Here is a 14007-nt window from a genome sequence, read left to right on the forward strand (position 1 = left end):
GGTGTCTTTGTGGGTGCTCCACAACCCTTCCTTCTCCCCTCTCTTCAGAGTTGTAACATCACTCTGCAGTGAAGAAGGAACCAAGGGACGGTTGATGGTGTGCATGCACTGGTATTCTTGCTATGGTGGAAGCGGCACTGCACGTGCATGCTGGCATCCAGGGTACTGCTAGTTTTTTAAAAAAAAATTCTGTTTATAAGCAGAGGGGCACCAAGACACCTACAGTGGAGTACCCACAGGCACACTCATCTCGAAGAACACCAGTTACTGCACAAGGTGAATAAACTTCTCTTTTCTCTCCACCCTCCCTCCCCATTCTTTACACTTTTCCCAGTCTTGGTGCTGTATTGTCTTTGTGTGTCTCTTGTGTCCTGGACTTGACTCGTTTCACACTTCTTCTCTCTGTGAGTGGAACAATATTTCACTTCTTGTCTAACCCTTCTTTTATATCCCTCCTTAAAACTGACCTTCTGGGAATTATTTCACATTATTCTCGCCAATTATTTTTCCTCTTTCCCTTCCCTGAACTGCAGTCTTTTGTTTTGGTTGGACTTTCTCATCTGTGTTAATTACAAGCATTTTGGAATATGGAGTATATTTTACATTGTTTTGTAAACAGTAATACAAATTGCCTGTGCTATATAATTAATCTGTGCTGACATGATGGTAGGAATTAAGCCTTCTAGATTCTGTTCTGTTGAGGCCTTTGTCTCTTAGAGTTTTTTTTTTTTTATTCCTAAGTCTCACTGAAAGCAAATGTGACTAGGTCCTTTGAATAATTTGCCCTAAATGAATGTGAAAATGATGACTAAGAAAATCTTTCAGCATTAACTCTGTAAAGTCTACGTTTTAGTATATTGTTTTGTGTATTTCAGTCACACACTTTTTTGGGTGGTTGGTGTATTAATGTAGACTGGAAATTTGTCTCCTTTTCAATATATCTAATTAAATGCTTGTATACTTTTGAATTAACTCTACTAACTTAATGTTAATTACTGAAACAAAGGATGCAGTGTTGTGAACAAGGATCATAAGCAGAAGATTTGCCCGACTGTTAGGGATGTTGTTCAGGAAATGTGTTTCCTGCCTTGTCATTCTTATGTTCGTTATATATTTAGGAAAAAATGCTGGCAGCAAATCTGTTGAGATCAGTGGAATTACTTCAGCTAAATGGTTAACTGACGCTGAAGTTTGTGTAATGGTGCTTTTCCCCATTAATAGTTAAGTGTTACAGCATACAACCGTAAGCTATTTTAATTGGAGGCCTAAAAACATTCGGTTCTGTTTTTCATGGGCCTACAAAGACATTGAAGTTAGGTTTTTGTTAAAATGGCATCTATGCTTATAAATTGAGAAGTTAGACATAAGTTAATTTGTATGCTCAAGGACATCCCTGTGGGCAGACTGTTTTTTGTAAATGGAAAATTGCAAATGTAAAGGCTTTATTTGAAAACTTGCCTCCCAAGGTTTCAGGGCGAGGGCTAATACTTTGCTAAATGTTTAAGAAACTATTATTTTCAAAAAATGTTTTGAATTGTTTAGATTTTGTAATCTCGCAATTTAGTGTAAGGAAGAGGTAAAATGTGTATCTTTTAATGATTATTGCTGTCAAATAATTTTAACTAAATGCTAATTAAAATTTAACAATTTGTAAACCACCAGAGCTTCAATTCAAACAAATCATAACCTGAAACTCACCTATTAAACTAAAATACTGGAGGGCAGTATTATCTAGTGGGTAGGTTACTGAACTGGAAACTGAGGAATCTGGGTTTTAGTTCCAGCTCTGCCCTTAACTTGCTGTATTACTTGGGAGTGATACATGGGGTCCCAAAGAGCTAGTTTAGGTCACTCAGGGTGCACTGCCAGAAATGGGACAGCCAATCCCCAAAGCTGGTGATTATTCCAATATTTATATTCACCACGCAGCACAAAACAGCTTTTATATTATCTTATTGATCAATCAGAAAGCCAAACACAAAAGTTCCCTTTAAGTACTCAGTTTGAGGTTTCCACCCAGACACCCCAGTCAGATAAAGTTCTACTAGTACCAAAGGATCGGACACATTACCTTCCAGGTCAATAAATATTTCAGACTTTAACTCAAATGCATACTTACAAACAATTCCTATTAACTAGATTAGAACCTTTTAAAATAGAAAAACAGAGTATTGGTTAAAAGAGCAGTATACATACAGACATGAGTTCAATTATTGAGGTTGTTACCTATTAGATGGTGATCTTGTGGTTGTAAAAAGGTCTTTTAGAATTTAGTCCATGATTACAGTCCAAAATCCATATCCAGAGTGATTCCAGCCAATGACTATGACCTCAGTCCTTGTTTCTTAAGTTCCCCCTGTATGAAACTTCAAGCAGATCTGAGACTCTAAATTAATATCCATTAAAGGGGCACCAGGATATCCTGGGATCTCATTTCTTGCACTTGCAGCTTTCTTCATGAGCATCCAAGCAGATACGAGACAAAAAGTATCCTGTCCAAAACGACTTTATACTTTTGCAGCTTCCTCTTGGCTTGGGAGAGCACAATGGGATTTTGATGTAATCTTTTGTCTCCCAAACATCATGGCAATTAGCACAAGGTAATTTTATTCATTTAACAGTTCACCTATAGTTTGCTACAACCTTCAAAGAGACACACAAACAAAATAATACTTCTTCAGTCTAGCTTCATCATAAATGTTAATATTCCCTTCTGATCCTGAATCAAAGCTATAGTAACAGATAAGAATTGTTTGTTCTTATCATAAGACCTGAGCAAACACCTATCATCTACTGTTCTAAAAATGCAAGTTTGCATTTCAAAGTTAAAATCTGGCCTAATGTAACAGCCCACTTATCTAGCATCTTCCCAACAAGTCTTTAAAGGCTGACCCTAGGTCATTCACTCTTGGAGCTTTCCAGCCATGTGCCACAGTTTATCTGATTGAAATAGTAGTTATCAGATTAACCTCACACTGGGGCAGGCCACTTCACCTTTCTGAACTTTTTTACCCTCCCATCCTTTATCTGTCATGCTTCTTCAAACTGTAAACTCTAAAGAGTAGGGGTGCAGTCTCCATGCTATGTTTGTGCAGTTCCTATCAGGATGCCTCTCTGCACTACCTTAAAGTATACATAGGAGCTGATGTGGTCTCAGATCACCATCTACTGATGCTAAATTGAAGCTAAAATTATGAAAGAATAGGACAATACAAAACTATAGACCACATTATAATGTAGGATTTTTAAAAGACCAGGTAAAGAAAGAAATGTTCTGTATCACTCTTAGCAATAAATATCAAGCACTGGACCATCTAGATAAAAATGTAAGCATTGACAGCCAGTGGCAACAAATAAAAGATGCCTGGACCAGTACATGTGAAGAAGTCTTAGGCAAAAAGGAATGTCAGCACAGAGAGTGGATATCAGTGGAAACGATTAGGAGGATCGAAGAGAGGAGAGAGAAGAAAGTATTCTTATATAATAGTAAAACCAGAGCCGCCAAAATTATAGCCCAAGAGAACTATACAAATGCAAAAAAGGGGTCAAGAAGAGTATTAGAGCAGATAAGAAAAACTATATTGACAACTTGGCAAAAGATGCTGAGGAAGCAGCAGTTACAGGAAATATGAAAGGTCTGTATGATTCAACCAAGAAACTCTCAGGAAAATATTTACAACATAACTGACCCAACAAGGATAAAATGGGGAGAAAGATTACAAATGTAGAAAATCAGATGGAAAGATGGGTAGAATATTTTAGCAAACTTCTAAACAGACTAGTTCCAGAAGATCCCCCAGAAATCCAGCCAGCTGAAGAAGACCTCTTGGTCGATTGTAGTAAGAAGAGATGAAGTAAAGAAGAGATAAAGGAAGCAATTCGACTTCTAATAAGTGGGAAAGCTGTAGGTCCTGATGGAATACCAGCAGAAGCTATAGAGGTGGACATAGATAAATCAACAGAAATACTCCATAGCTTTATTGGTAACATTTGGTAAAAGAAAGAATTACCGAGAGACTGGAGGAAAGGATATTTAGTAAAATTGCCAAAGGTGACCTACAGGAATGCACGACTTATAGAGGAATCATGCTTTTGTCAGTGCCAGACAAAGTATTAAACAGGGTAATTCTAGAAAGACTCAAGAAAACTATAGATTCCAAGCTAAGAGATGAACAAGCGGACTTTAGTCATAATAGATCTTGTATAGATCAGATAGCCACATTGTGCATAATTATTGAACAATGTTTAGAATGGAATATTTCTTTATATATTTACTTTGTGGACTATGATAAAGCATTTGACAGCTTGGATAGGGAAACGTTGTAGAAATTACTACGGCACTATGGGATCCCTCAGAAGTTCATCAATCTCATAAAAAAGACCTAAGAAGATATGAGCTGTAGGGTCTTGCATGAGGGTCAACTTACAGAACCCTTCGGAAGAAGATCTGGTGTCCAGTAAAGGTTGTCTGCTGTCCCCCTTCCTCTTTCTTTTGGCTGTTGATTGGATCATGAGAGAAACAACAGCTAATGAGAGGAATGGAATCCAGGGGACCCTGTTTAAACAGCTAGAAGACCTTGATTTTGCAGATGACCTAGTTCTTCTGTCACATGGGCAACTTCAAATGCAAAATAAAACAGTGAAGCTGGACAAGATTTCACAGCAGATGGGACTGAAGATCCTCAAGGGGAAGACCAAGATCATAAAAGTGAATGTAGCAGATAACAGCAGCACAATTGTCCTGAGGGGAATGACACTGGAGGTAGTTGATACCTTAATTTATTTAGGTAGTATTGTAAATAAAGTGAGAGGTACTGACGAAGATTTTAAGACCAGAATACAGAAGGCAAGAGGTTCTTTTATTATTTTGAGGAGCATATGTAATTCAAGAGAGATCAAGCTACAGACCAAAATAAGGATCTCCAGCTCAAATGTAAAATCGGTACTTCTATATGGCTCAATCATGGCAAACAAGATTGCAGACTTTTATTAATAAATGCTTGCGTAAGATCATTGGCCCGAAGTGGTCTGATGAGGTTACATACATTAGCTTATGGGAAGGAGGAGGGCAATGCCCAGTAGAGCAAGAGATTTTGAGAAGATAGCAATGGAATGGCCATATACTGAGGAAGCCACCAACTAGCATTACCAGACAATCCCTATCCTGGAACCCACAGGGAAAAAGGGGAAGAGGAAGGCCAAAGAATAGTTGGAAAAGAGACCTGGATGTGAATGTGAGGAAAACAGGCAAAAGCTGGAGAGAATTAGAAAAGGTGGCACAAGACAGAGAGGCTTGGAAAGATGGCCTATGCTCCTATAGGAGCTAAGGGCAAAGAAGAAGAAGATCCTTTATCTGTCATGCTTCTTCACACTGTAAACTCTTAAGGGTAGGGGCAGTCTCCATGCTTGAGCAGTGCCTATCAGGATGTCTCTCAGCACTATCTTAAACAATAATATTCTATGTTGATTAAAAATGGGGGGGGGTTACATTAATGGGGGTGATAGTTTTCACTAATTTTTTCTATTGCTTTATTGCATTTCATCCTGCTTTTCTAGGCATTGTGGCCATGTCTACACTACAGATAAGATCAAAGCAGCTGCAGTAGATCTTCCGGGATTTGAATTAGTGGCTTTATTGAAGACACGCTTATTAGAACTGAGAGGATGCTTCCGTGGATGCCGGGTAGTCCTGCTCCTACAAGGAGCAAGGGACATCGAAGGGAGAGTGGGTATCTTAATTTGAACTTATCCTCTAGTGTAGATCAGGAATGTTACTTTTGGGGTTAACACAATGCTGAAGTGTTCATATTGTAAACATTCAAAGATTCCATATTTATACTTTTATAGTATTAATGTAATAATTTGTGCTGTTGGTGTTTTGTAAAAACAAATACTTCCTCCATCTTTTCAAAGGACCTACAGTTTGGAAGATACACTGTCGGGTAGTGACAGACTAACTTCATTTATTGACATTACATTCTCAATTAGTGAATTCCAACTATGCATCCTTAGGAGTGAATAACTTTTCAAAGGGCATCCCTCATTATTTCAATAAGAAAAGTTGCAGTCTCATCTGAGGGATCTGACGTTAAAAGTACAGTACTGTGTAAAAAAAATTATTAGAATCTCGATGTTTTGAGAGAAACTGACAAAATTCAGAAAAATCCAATAGCAAATCACTAACTCTGTGTTTACCATCTTAGTGCTTAAGCAACCTGAAAAAATAAGGATAATGTGCTCTAAAGCACTTCAGATACAACAGCATGAGATAATTTACATGAGGTTTTGTAGATTTATTCAGAACATTAAACTAGGATTTCTTTTTGTATGGACTTCATTATGTTTCCTGCTCATATGCAGGTAGGGTGCGAAAGCATCCCCTGTGGTGCTTCTTGGTCCCCCATGGGGCTGATTTTGGCTGGCCAGAGGAAGGCAGGACCAGAGCGTTGCCTCAGCCTCCCTCCCCTGTTCTCCGGCCAGCCAGGGGAATGTGGGGCTGATTCCACTCCTCACCTCCAGGAGCGAGGCGGGGCTGGGCCTCACTCCTGGGGGGAAAAGAGTGGGAAATCAGCCCCAGCCTTCCCCCGACCAGCCAGAGGACGCTTAGGGAACGTCTAGACTACAGGCTTTTGTCGACAGAAGTTTTGTCAACAGATACTGTCGACAAAGCTTCTGTTGACAAAGAGCGTCTACACTACATTCAGTTCTGTCGACAAAGCAAGCTGCTTTGTTGACATGGCAGTGTAGATGCAAAGGACAGTTTAGATGCAATAACGCTTTCTGTTGACAGAACTCTGTCGACAGAAGGCGTTATGCCTTGTAAAATGAGGTTTACCAGCGTCGACAAAACTGCTGAGTTCTGTCGACGTTATGTCGACAGAACTCAGCGGTAGTGTAGACGCAGGTTTAGTTTTGTTGACAAAAGTCCACTTTTGTCGACAAAACCCTGTAGTCTAGACACACCCTTAGGGGACCATAAGGGGCTGCGTTCATACCCTGGCAGTCTCAGGTTACAAAAAAAAGCATTCCGCCCCAGAAATTCCTGCGTATAGGTCTGTGTTTTGTGGCTCTTCCTTTAAATAGATTTTCTGTGATCAAGCTTGAATGCCTGTCTATAAATACCTTTGCCAAATGGCAGTCTTGCTTCCTGGTAAAAGCTAACATTGAAAACAAAGGGAATTTTGCAGCATGTTTTAGAATGTGCCCAGAATGTATTAAGCTAAGTCTTTTCTAGAGGACAAATGCTGGCTTGGTGTTGTATTTCAAATGGAAGGTTTCCAGTGCTAACCGTTTCATCATGAACTTGGTTTCATATGGTGCTGGTAATGAGGTCACTGTTACTGCTGTTCACTATGATCCCATACTACTGAGGCATTGGGATTGTTTTATGTAATGGTTGAATTGGTAAATTAAGATCTTTCCATCTCTTCTATTTTATGTGTGTCTGATATTAATGCTTTCTTTCTTGAGAACTTTTTCATGTGCTAGGTTTGCACTTATATGAAAGTGCTATTGTTTCTGACAACTTTAAGCAAATATATTGGTTATTAAAAATAACAAATCATCTGCTTTTTTCAATTTTATTTCTCGTTGTCCTGAACTTTTCCACCCTCTAAAATGAGCCTTAAAACAGCAGCATGTTTTTACATCTACTTCCTGTCCATAATTGCTCTCACAGTATGTATCACATATAGGCCAACCCACTGGAACTGAATGACTCAGATGTCCCATTCCTTCTCCCTTCATTGTGGCAAACAAACATCTAATTGCTGAAAGAGATTGCTCCAGGCTAGCTTAAATGAGATCCAGAAACTCCACATTGTTACTGTGATCACTGCTTAAATTTCAGTGGACACTCATACCAGCTTCACTAAAAAGCAAAGTGATAATGCATAAAAACAGCTGTGTTGTGCTACATTGCCTCACTGGTGCCTCCAGTGAGGAACTCCAGGGAAAGTAATTTTTTCAACATATATCAAATATTCTAAATTCAGGCAGTGTTTTAATTTATTTTTCTCTAGTAATGGAAACTTGAGCTTAATTGTTTTTAGTTTACATTTCAAAATAAAACCTCTTAAATCAGAGTAAGTTGTAAGTAAATTATTAATTGAGGGGGAGAGGCAGTCTGTGGTATACTGTATTTGTACATGAAGCTTTTACCTCTAAATTATCAAGAATGACTAGTAATATTAAGTGCTTCAATTTTGGGGTATTCAGTTTCCTTAGGCACCCTAAAAGAGAACTGTTTTTCAAAGGGCAGACTCTTAGCACTTTGGCAACTAGACTTAAGATGTCTTAAACTGGACACCCAGTAATTGAGGCACTCAAGATCATGTGCTACTTTTGAATTCTTCAATCTGAAACATGCGTGTTCCAAATAAATCAAGTGTTGTGGGGGTCTCTTCCTATTTCTTATTTGTGAACCAACATCAGCATACAATTAGGATTGATAGGCAGCTTCCACTCAAAAAAGCTACTTTGGCAGCACAACATTTAAAACCAGCTCTGTGTCTATTGAGCAGGAGTGAGTTTGGCAAAAAGAGTTAAAATGCTGGTTTTGCTGTGTTTGAAGAGTTATCGGTGGTTGTGGCTCCTTCACACTTGCATTTTTGATTTTTTTTTAAATAGTTTTCCTATTTTAGATGTATGGACGATAGCAAGGAAACTATTAGCCAGAATGGGCAAGGATGGTGTCCCTAGCTTCTCTTTGCCAGAAGCTGGAAATGGACGATTTGATGATAACCAGTTCTGTTCATTCCCTCTATGGCACCTGGCTTTGGCCAGTGTAGGAACACAGAATACCTTGTATCTGACTCAGTCTGCCAATTGTTACGTTCTGATGTTCTCCCTGCTTACATCAGTCCAGTTGTGATAATTTTAGTAGTAGTTTGCTTGGATTTGTCTTTCACTAAAAAGCTCTAATTTTTTTTGTCAGTAGCCTCTCTGCTGATTTAAATTTTGCTGACTTCTAATTTTATAGCTCTGAGACTTACTGCGATCTTGGCTAATTGAATGCCGAAGCATACTGTGCTCCTACGCTATTGAGGCTTAGTGTATGCTGAGAACATTAACAGAATAAAATATGTAGATTTTGATATTAAATTTGGTAAATGTATGCAGAAACAAATTTGGAAATTGAGTCAGTATAGTTTTAACATAAGATAGTAATAGAAATGCTGCATATAAGTTGGAGAAATGTTTATGCATAAACTGATAGTTACCAGAATTCCTGCCCCTTCCCAAATTGGTGTTGTATAGAAAAATGTCTGTCTGAAAAAGAGCTCTGTGCAAGCTCCTTTTTTCAGCAAAAGAAGTTGGTCCAATAAAAGATATTACCATACCCACATTTTTTCTCTCTAATTTTCAGTATTAGAAAATTCAGTATTTCTCCAATATATTTTATAAAAAACACAGATTAAACATACATTATTTCAGGTTGAACCTCTCTAGTTTGACTTTCTCTGGCTCAGTAATGTCCATGGTCCAGCATGATTTTAGTTAGCCAGATGTCCACTTATCATGGGTTTAGTCATGTTTCCTGCAGACCCACAAAATTTCTTTATAGGCTTTGTGTTCCATGCTGTTATTTAGCTCTAATTTACCCCTACATGTTTTCTAAGAGCCCCGAAAGAAGTGGAAGCATTGGTAATGCTGCTAGACAATATTGACCTCCTGTGGTTCAGCAAATTCTCTGGTTTTGCCCTTGTCCTAGGGTGCCAGAATCTCTAGAGGTTCAACCTGTACAATGTACTGAACTGTACTGAGCTTATTTACAGTTGTTGCTTTATCATTTATACTGGCTTGTTATGCATGCTGCTTTTTCTATTAAATTGTTTGTTATTCTGAAATAGATTTTTTTTTTTACTGTAGTTAAACTAAAACCAGCTAGCTACGATCATATTTAACCTTTTATTCAGTTAAGAGAGATGTAATTAAGGAAATAAAGCCTTGAGAAAAGCGCCGAAGTATATTCAGCCTTAAAGCAGACACAGCATTTGGCACTTGTTTGGAGGAAGTTGCCTAAAATTATCAATGTAAATTAAAGTTTTAAAAATATTTGTATAAAGAAACTTGAATATACTTTTTGTACTATTATGTGGTTATTGTTTTGGTGATTGTGAATAGTGTTTATCTTTGTTTTTATCCCTACTATTTCTTTCCTTTTATTTAATTACTGTAAGAATAGAAAACATTTGTAAACTTAACAGTTTCAGTAAAGTCTTCAGTAAACTCTAGTATAGTAGCTTTGTTTTGTTATGAATGTATTTATTGTTAAATTTCAATCATTAAGTTTTTGCACTCATTTTTAAAATAACTCGTATTTTCAAATTAACATTTTGGGCCCAAACTATCCTCTACTATATGGTGTAAAGATGAAAGAAATTAAAATTTTCAAGTGCTGACCCTGAACTATTTGTTAGAGGGGAAAGAGTGGTGCCAACATGACGTTCTCTTCTGGTACCCATATTCCTTTCCCATAGAAGGCTCTTAGTTCTCTTGGTGAGTCAGCATAGAAGCGGACTGGCTGAGTGGTTATCCATTCCAGCAAAGTTAATTCCATTCCTGTTGCATATTTTGCATTTTGCTCAGAGATGAAGAGGTAGAGTATGAATAGTTAAAGAACTGATGGCAGCATGGCTCCTAAGTGAGGGACCTAAATTGGTGTAGAAAAATCGACCAATTAGATTTTCAAAATTAGTGATAAATTAGTTTTTCTGTTATGAGCCACATGATGATTTATTGAATACAATATATTTAGTCTTAGCATCCCTTCAAGGGATTTCTTGTCTTTTTAGAGACCCTTCTTGTACATATAAGCTTTGTTTGTAATGGCACCTTGGGTGACAGAGCTTCAGGAGCTGAAGCCAATGTAATCCTTTAGCAGTAATTCTGTATCTGACTACTTAATCCATATCCCTGAACTGCCTGATGTAAATTATTTTTTTCCTCCTTTTTATAGTGTTGCTAGTCAAATTGTCAGATTTTGCATGCTTTTATATTCCTTGACTTTTTCACAGACATGTTACTTGACCTCAGTGACCTTCTTCAGGTATTGTATCTGTTTAACTCTTGTCTTAAAATATTATATTTTAAAAATGAATACAAGCAAAGAACTAGAGTGTGCTATTTAGGAAATTGTAATCTGTTTCTTAAAGATTATGGGCAGGAAAATCATAGGGCTTGTAAATCAGAGTAATTATTTAGTGACATTAAAGTTCAAGCATTTGGGGTTTTTTTAAACTCACAAATAACAAATATTCACTTTTAATATAATCTTTCTTCAGTGATCACAAAGTCACTGCAGTGGCACAAGATCAGATTTCACACATTTTTAAAACAGCTGTTAGACAGAAATAGCTTTTGTTAAGTAATACAATATAAATGGATCTATGAAATGCTGTGATATTTTTGTAAAATCTATTTTGATTTGTGTGTACTTGAAGCGTGTGTGGATATAGCACTCAGAATGTGCTTGTGGGTGCATGCACGTGCACAGTCTCTTCTCATATCATATGTCTATTTTACAAACAGTACAAGTAGGATGGATTAGTTTATTTTTGTCCTTGCAGCTGTCTTTGTAGATGGCATCCCTCTGAAGGTTATTTATTGCTTAAAAGAATCTGATGGAATTACAATAATGACTCTTTAATTCTTAAAATAATGAACAGTCTTCTAATCTGCTACAAACATTGAATGTGTTAAGCGTGCTTAGTTATAACCAAACAGAGAGCATGAGTGTGTTGTGCACATGTATGTTTGGTGAGTGAGGGAAATTTATTATTTATTATCAGATCTGATAAATTTATTACCAGTTCTCAAACCTAGAGATCTGATTATTTGTATGTAGATTACTACAAATAAGATCAATAAGATGATGAAACATGGAACAGATTTAATTGTGGTCAGAGATCTGGGGTCAGAGGCTTGCCCCTGCCCTGCTGTTCCCTCCCCTGAGCAATGTGATCTGGGACATTACGGGAGCCTGGTGTGCTAGCAGCAGGGGTCAGCTCCCCACCAGTGTTCCCTGTAAGATTTTCCATCCATGAGTGGAGTACGTTTTGTCTTGTGCGCCAACAATGAGGGACTGTGTGCTTGTTTGGATGGGTGCCACTGTGGCAACCACCAGTGGCGCTGCTCTCTGAGACACTCTCTCCCAGCTAGTACCCACTCCCCTCATGGGGAGAAAGTGAGACCTGCCACCCCTCCCCCCCCGCCGGGAGTGCTGCTCTCTAGGCAGCCTTTGTGCAGGGCAGGGGATGCCCTGGGCTGCCCTTTGGGGGGCTGGCTGTGAGCCCCCATGTCGGGCAGAGGGAAGCTGCTGCCTGTACCCAGGCATTGCAGAGAGTGAGGCACTGTGGATAGAGCAATAACGTGTGGAGCTGGGGTGGGGAGAGGATTGGGGACTAGGCGGCTCTGCAGGGAGAAGGAAAGGAAAGGAAAGGTGTGGGACTGGGGGAAAAGGAGATGCCAGGGGCCTCAGCCCCAGAAGCCACCACACTGCTGCCTGGCTGCTGGAATAGACCTGGCACCCCAACGCGCGGCAGGCTCCAGGTGTGCCCCCAAAATGCAACTTTGGCACAGGCCTCCAGTTGCCAGATCAGAGCCCCAACTGCCAGAGCATACGCTGCTTCCCCCCCTCCCGGCCACATTACTGCAGCAGGCCCTGACCTCTGGAACAGGCTCTGGCCCCCTACTATGCAGCAAGCCCTGGCTCTCCACCGCGGCAGGGCTGGCCCCCCAAGCAAGCCCCAGCTGCTACAGCAGGCTCCAGCTGCCTCACCATGTGGCCAGAGCAGGCCCCTCCTCCCTGGCCATGTGGCAGGTTCCAACCAGCCCCCACCATGTGGCTTTGGCACAGGCCCCTTTGAGATCAGCCCCCCAGCCTCCCGTCCCCACCACGTGGCCACAGCAGGTTCCGGCCACTGCAGCAGGGCTCCCCCCCACGCAGCTGCGGGGGCTGCGGCTGCCAGAAGAAGCCCTGCAGCACTCCACCACCACCAACAGGCCTCAGCAGGCCTCCCAAGTGGCCCCCCCACTACGAGGCCTCAGCTGGCCCTGCCGGCAGGAGCAGCCCCCTGTTGGGCCATTCACCTTCCAGCAGGAAGGTGAGTTCTGCTGTGCGGCTCTGCAAAGGAGGTAGGTGGATAGAGACATTATTTGTGCACAACTGCACTGGCATGCATCTTAGAGGGAACACTGCTCCCCCACCCCCCAACTTCCCATGCAGGTGATGGGAGCTGGAGCAGCCTGGCAGCTTGCTTTGCTTTGTGCTGCTCTTTCAGCCCGGTGCATCTCAGTTCTCTGTGGCAGCAGGAAGTGGAGTGCCCTCTGGATACTTCTCGCTGCTGCTGAGAAGCCAAGCTCAGCAGGCTGGGAGACAGTGGCGGGGCCAACTGGAGCAGGCTGCTAGACCACTCTGGCTCCCGCTACTGCGGTGAGTGTGTGGGAAGGTGGACCCTGGTAATCTCCTGGGTCCTGCCCACCTATAGGAGAGTTGCAGCAGCTGCCATCGGGTAGTAGCCCCAAACTCTCCTATGGACAGGATTGCTCTGATCAGAGGTATTGTATCTGCAAAAGATGCAGGAAATACAACAGAGTTGATTTTCTAATAGAGGTAGTGCAAATTTGTTTCCAGATTTTCTTTTTTACAATTTAAAAAAAAAAGGGAGGAAAAAAGGAACTTAAAGGACCTGAATGGCTTTTAATCCTCAGATACTTTTTATCAGGGAAAGTGAAGGTACAGATGATCCAAAAACGTAACTGTAGGGTTGGGAATAAATGTTATTTTTTGGAAGAAGATGTAGCAGTTAATACCTTGAACTCTACTACAATGGAATGAATTTATAGCAGCAGGAATATATTACCGACCAGCAGGATTGAGAGAGATTCAAGGAAATTAGAGAGGCTATAAAAATAGAAAACTCAGTAATAATGAGGGAATTTCAGTTATCCCTGTATTGACTGACGTCACCTCATGATGACATGCAGACAGAATTTCCACACATC

At 40.2% G+C, this 14007-nt stretch overlaps 1 protein-coding gene across 10 annotated transcripts in view; it reads left to right on the forward strand.

Annotated features, from left to right (window-relative positions):
- BRF1 (BRF1 general transcription factor IIIB subunit) overlaps positions 1–14007 on the forward strand; it is a 270488-nt gene that overhangs the window by 102572 nt on the left and 153909 nt on the right. For 5 of the 10 annotated variants that reach the window (XM_075926416.1, XM_075926414.1, XM_075926413.1 and 2 more), the window contains one exon: positions 11019–11050. The exons of the other annotated variants lie outside the window; for them this stretch is intronic. In XM_075926416.1, coding sequence (XP_075782531.1) covers positions 11019–11050 — 32 coding nt within the window. The remainder of the gene's footprint in view (positions 1–11018; positions 11051–14007) is intronic. 10 annotated transcript variants of the gene reach the window in all.

The sequence above is a fragment of the Pelodiscus sinensis genome, chromosome 4 (genome assembly GCF_049634645.1).
Source record: "Pelodiscus sinensis isolate JC-2024 chromosome 4, ASM4963464v1, whole genome shotgun sequence".
NCBI classification, from domain to species: Eukaryota; Metazoa; Chordata; order Testudines; family Trionychidae; genus Pelodiscus; species Pelodiscus sinensis.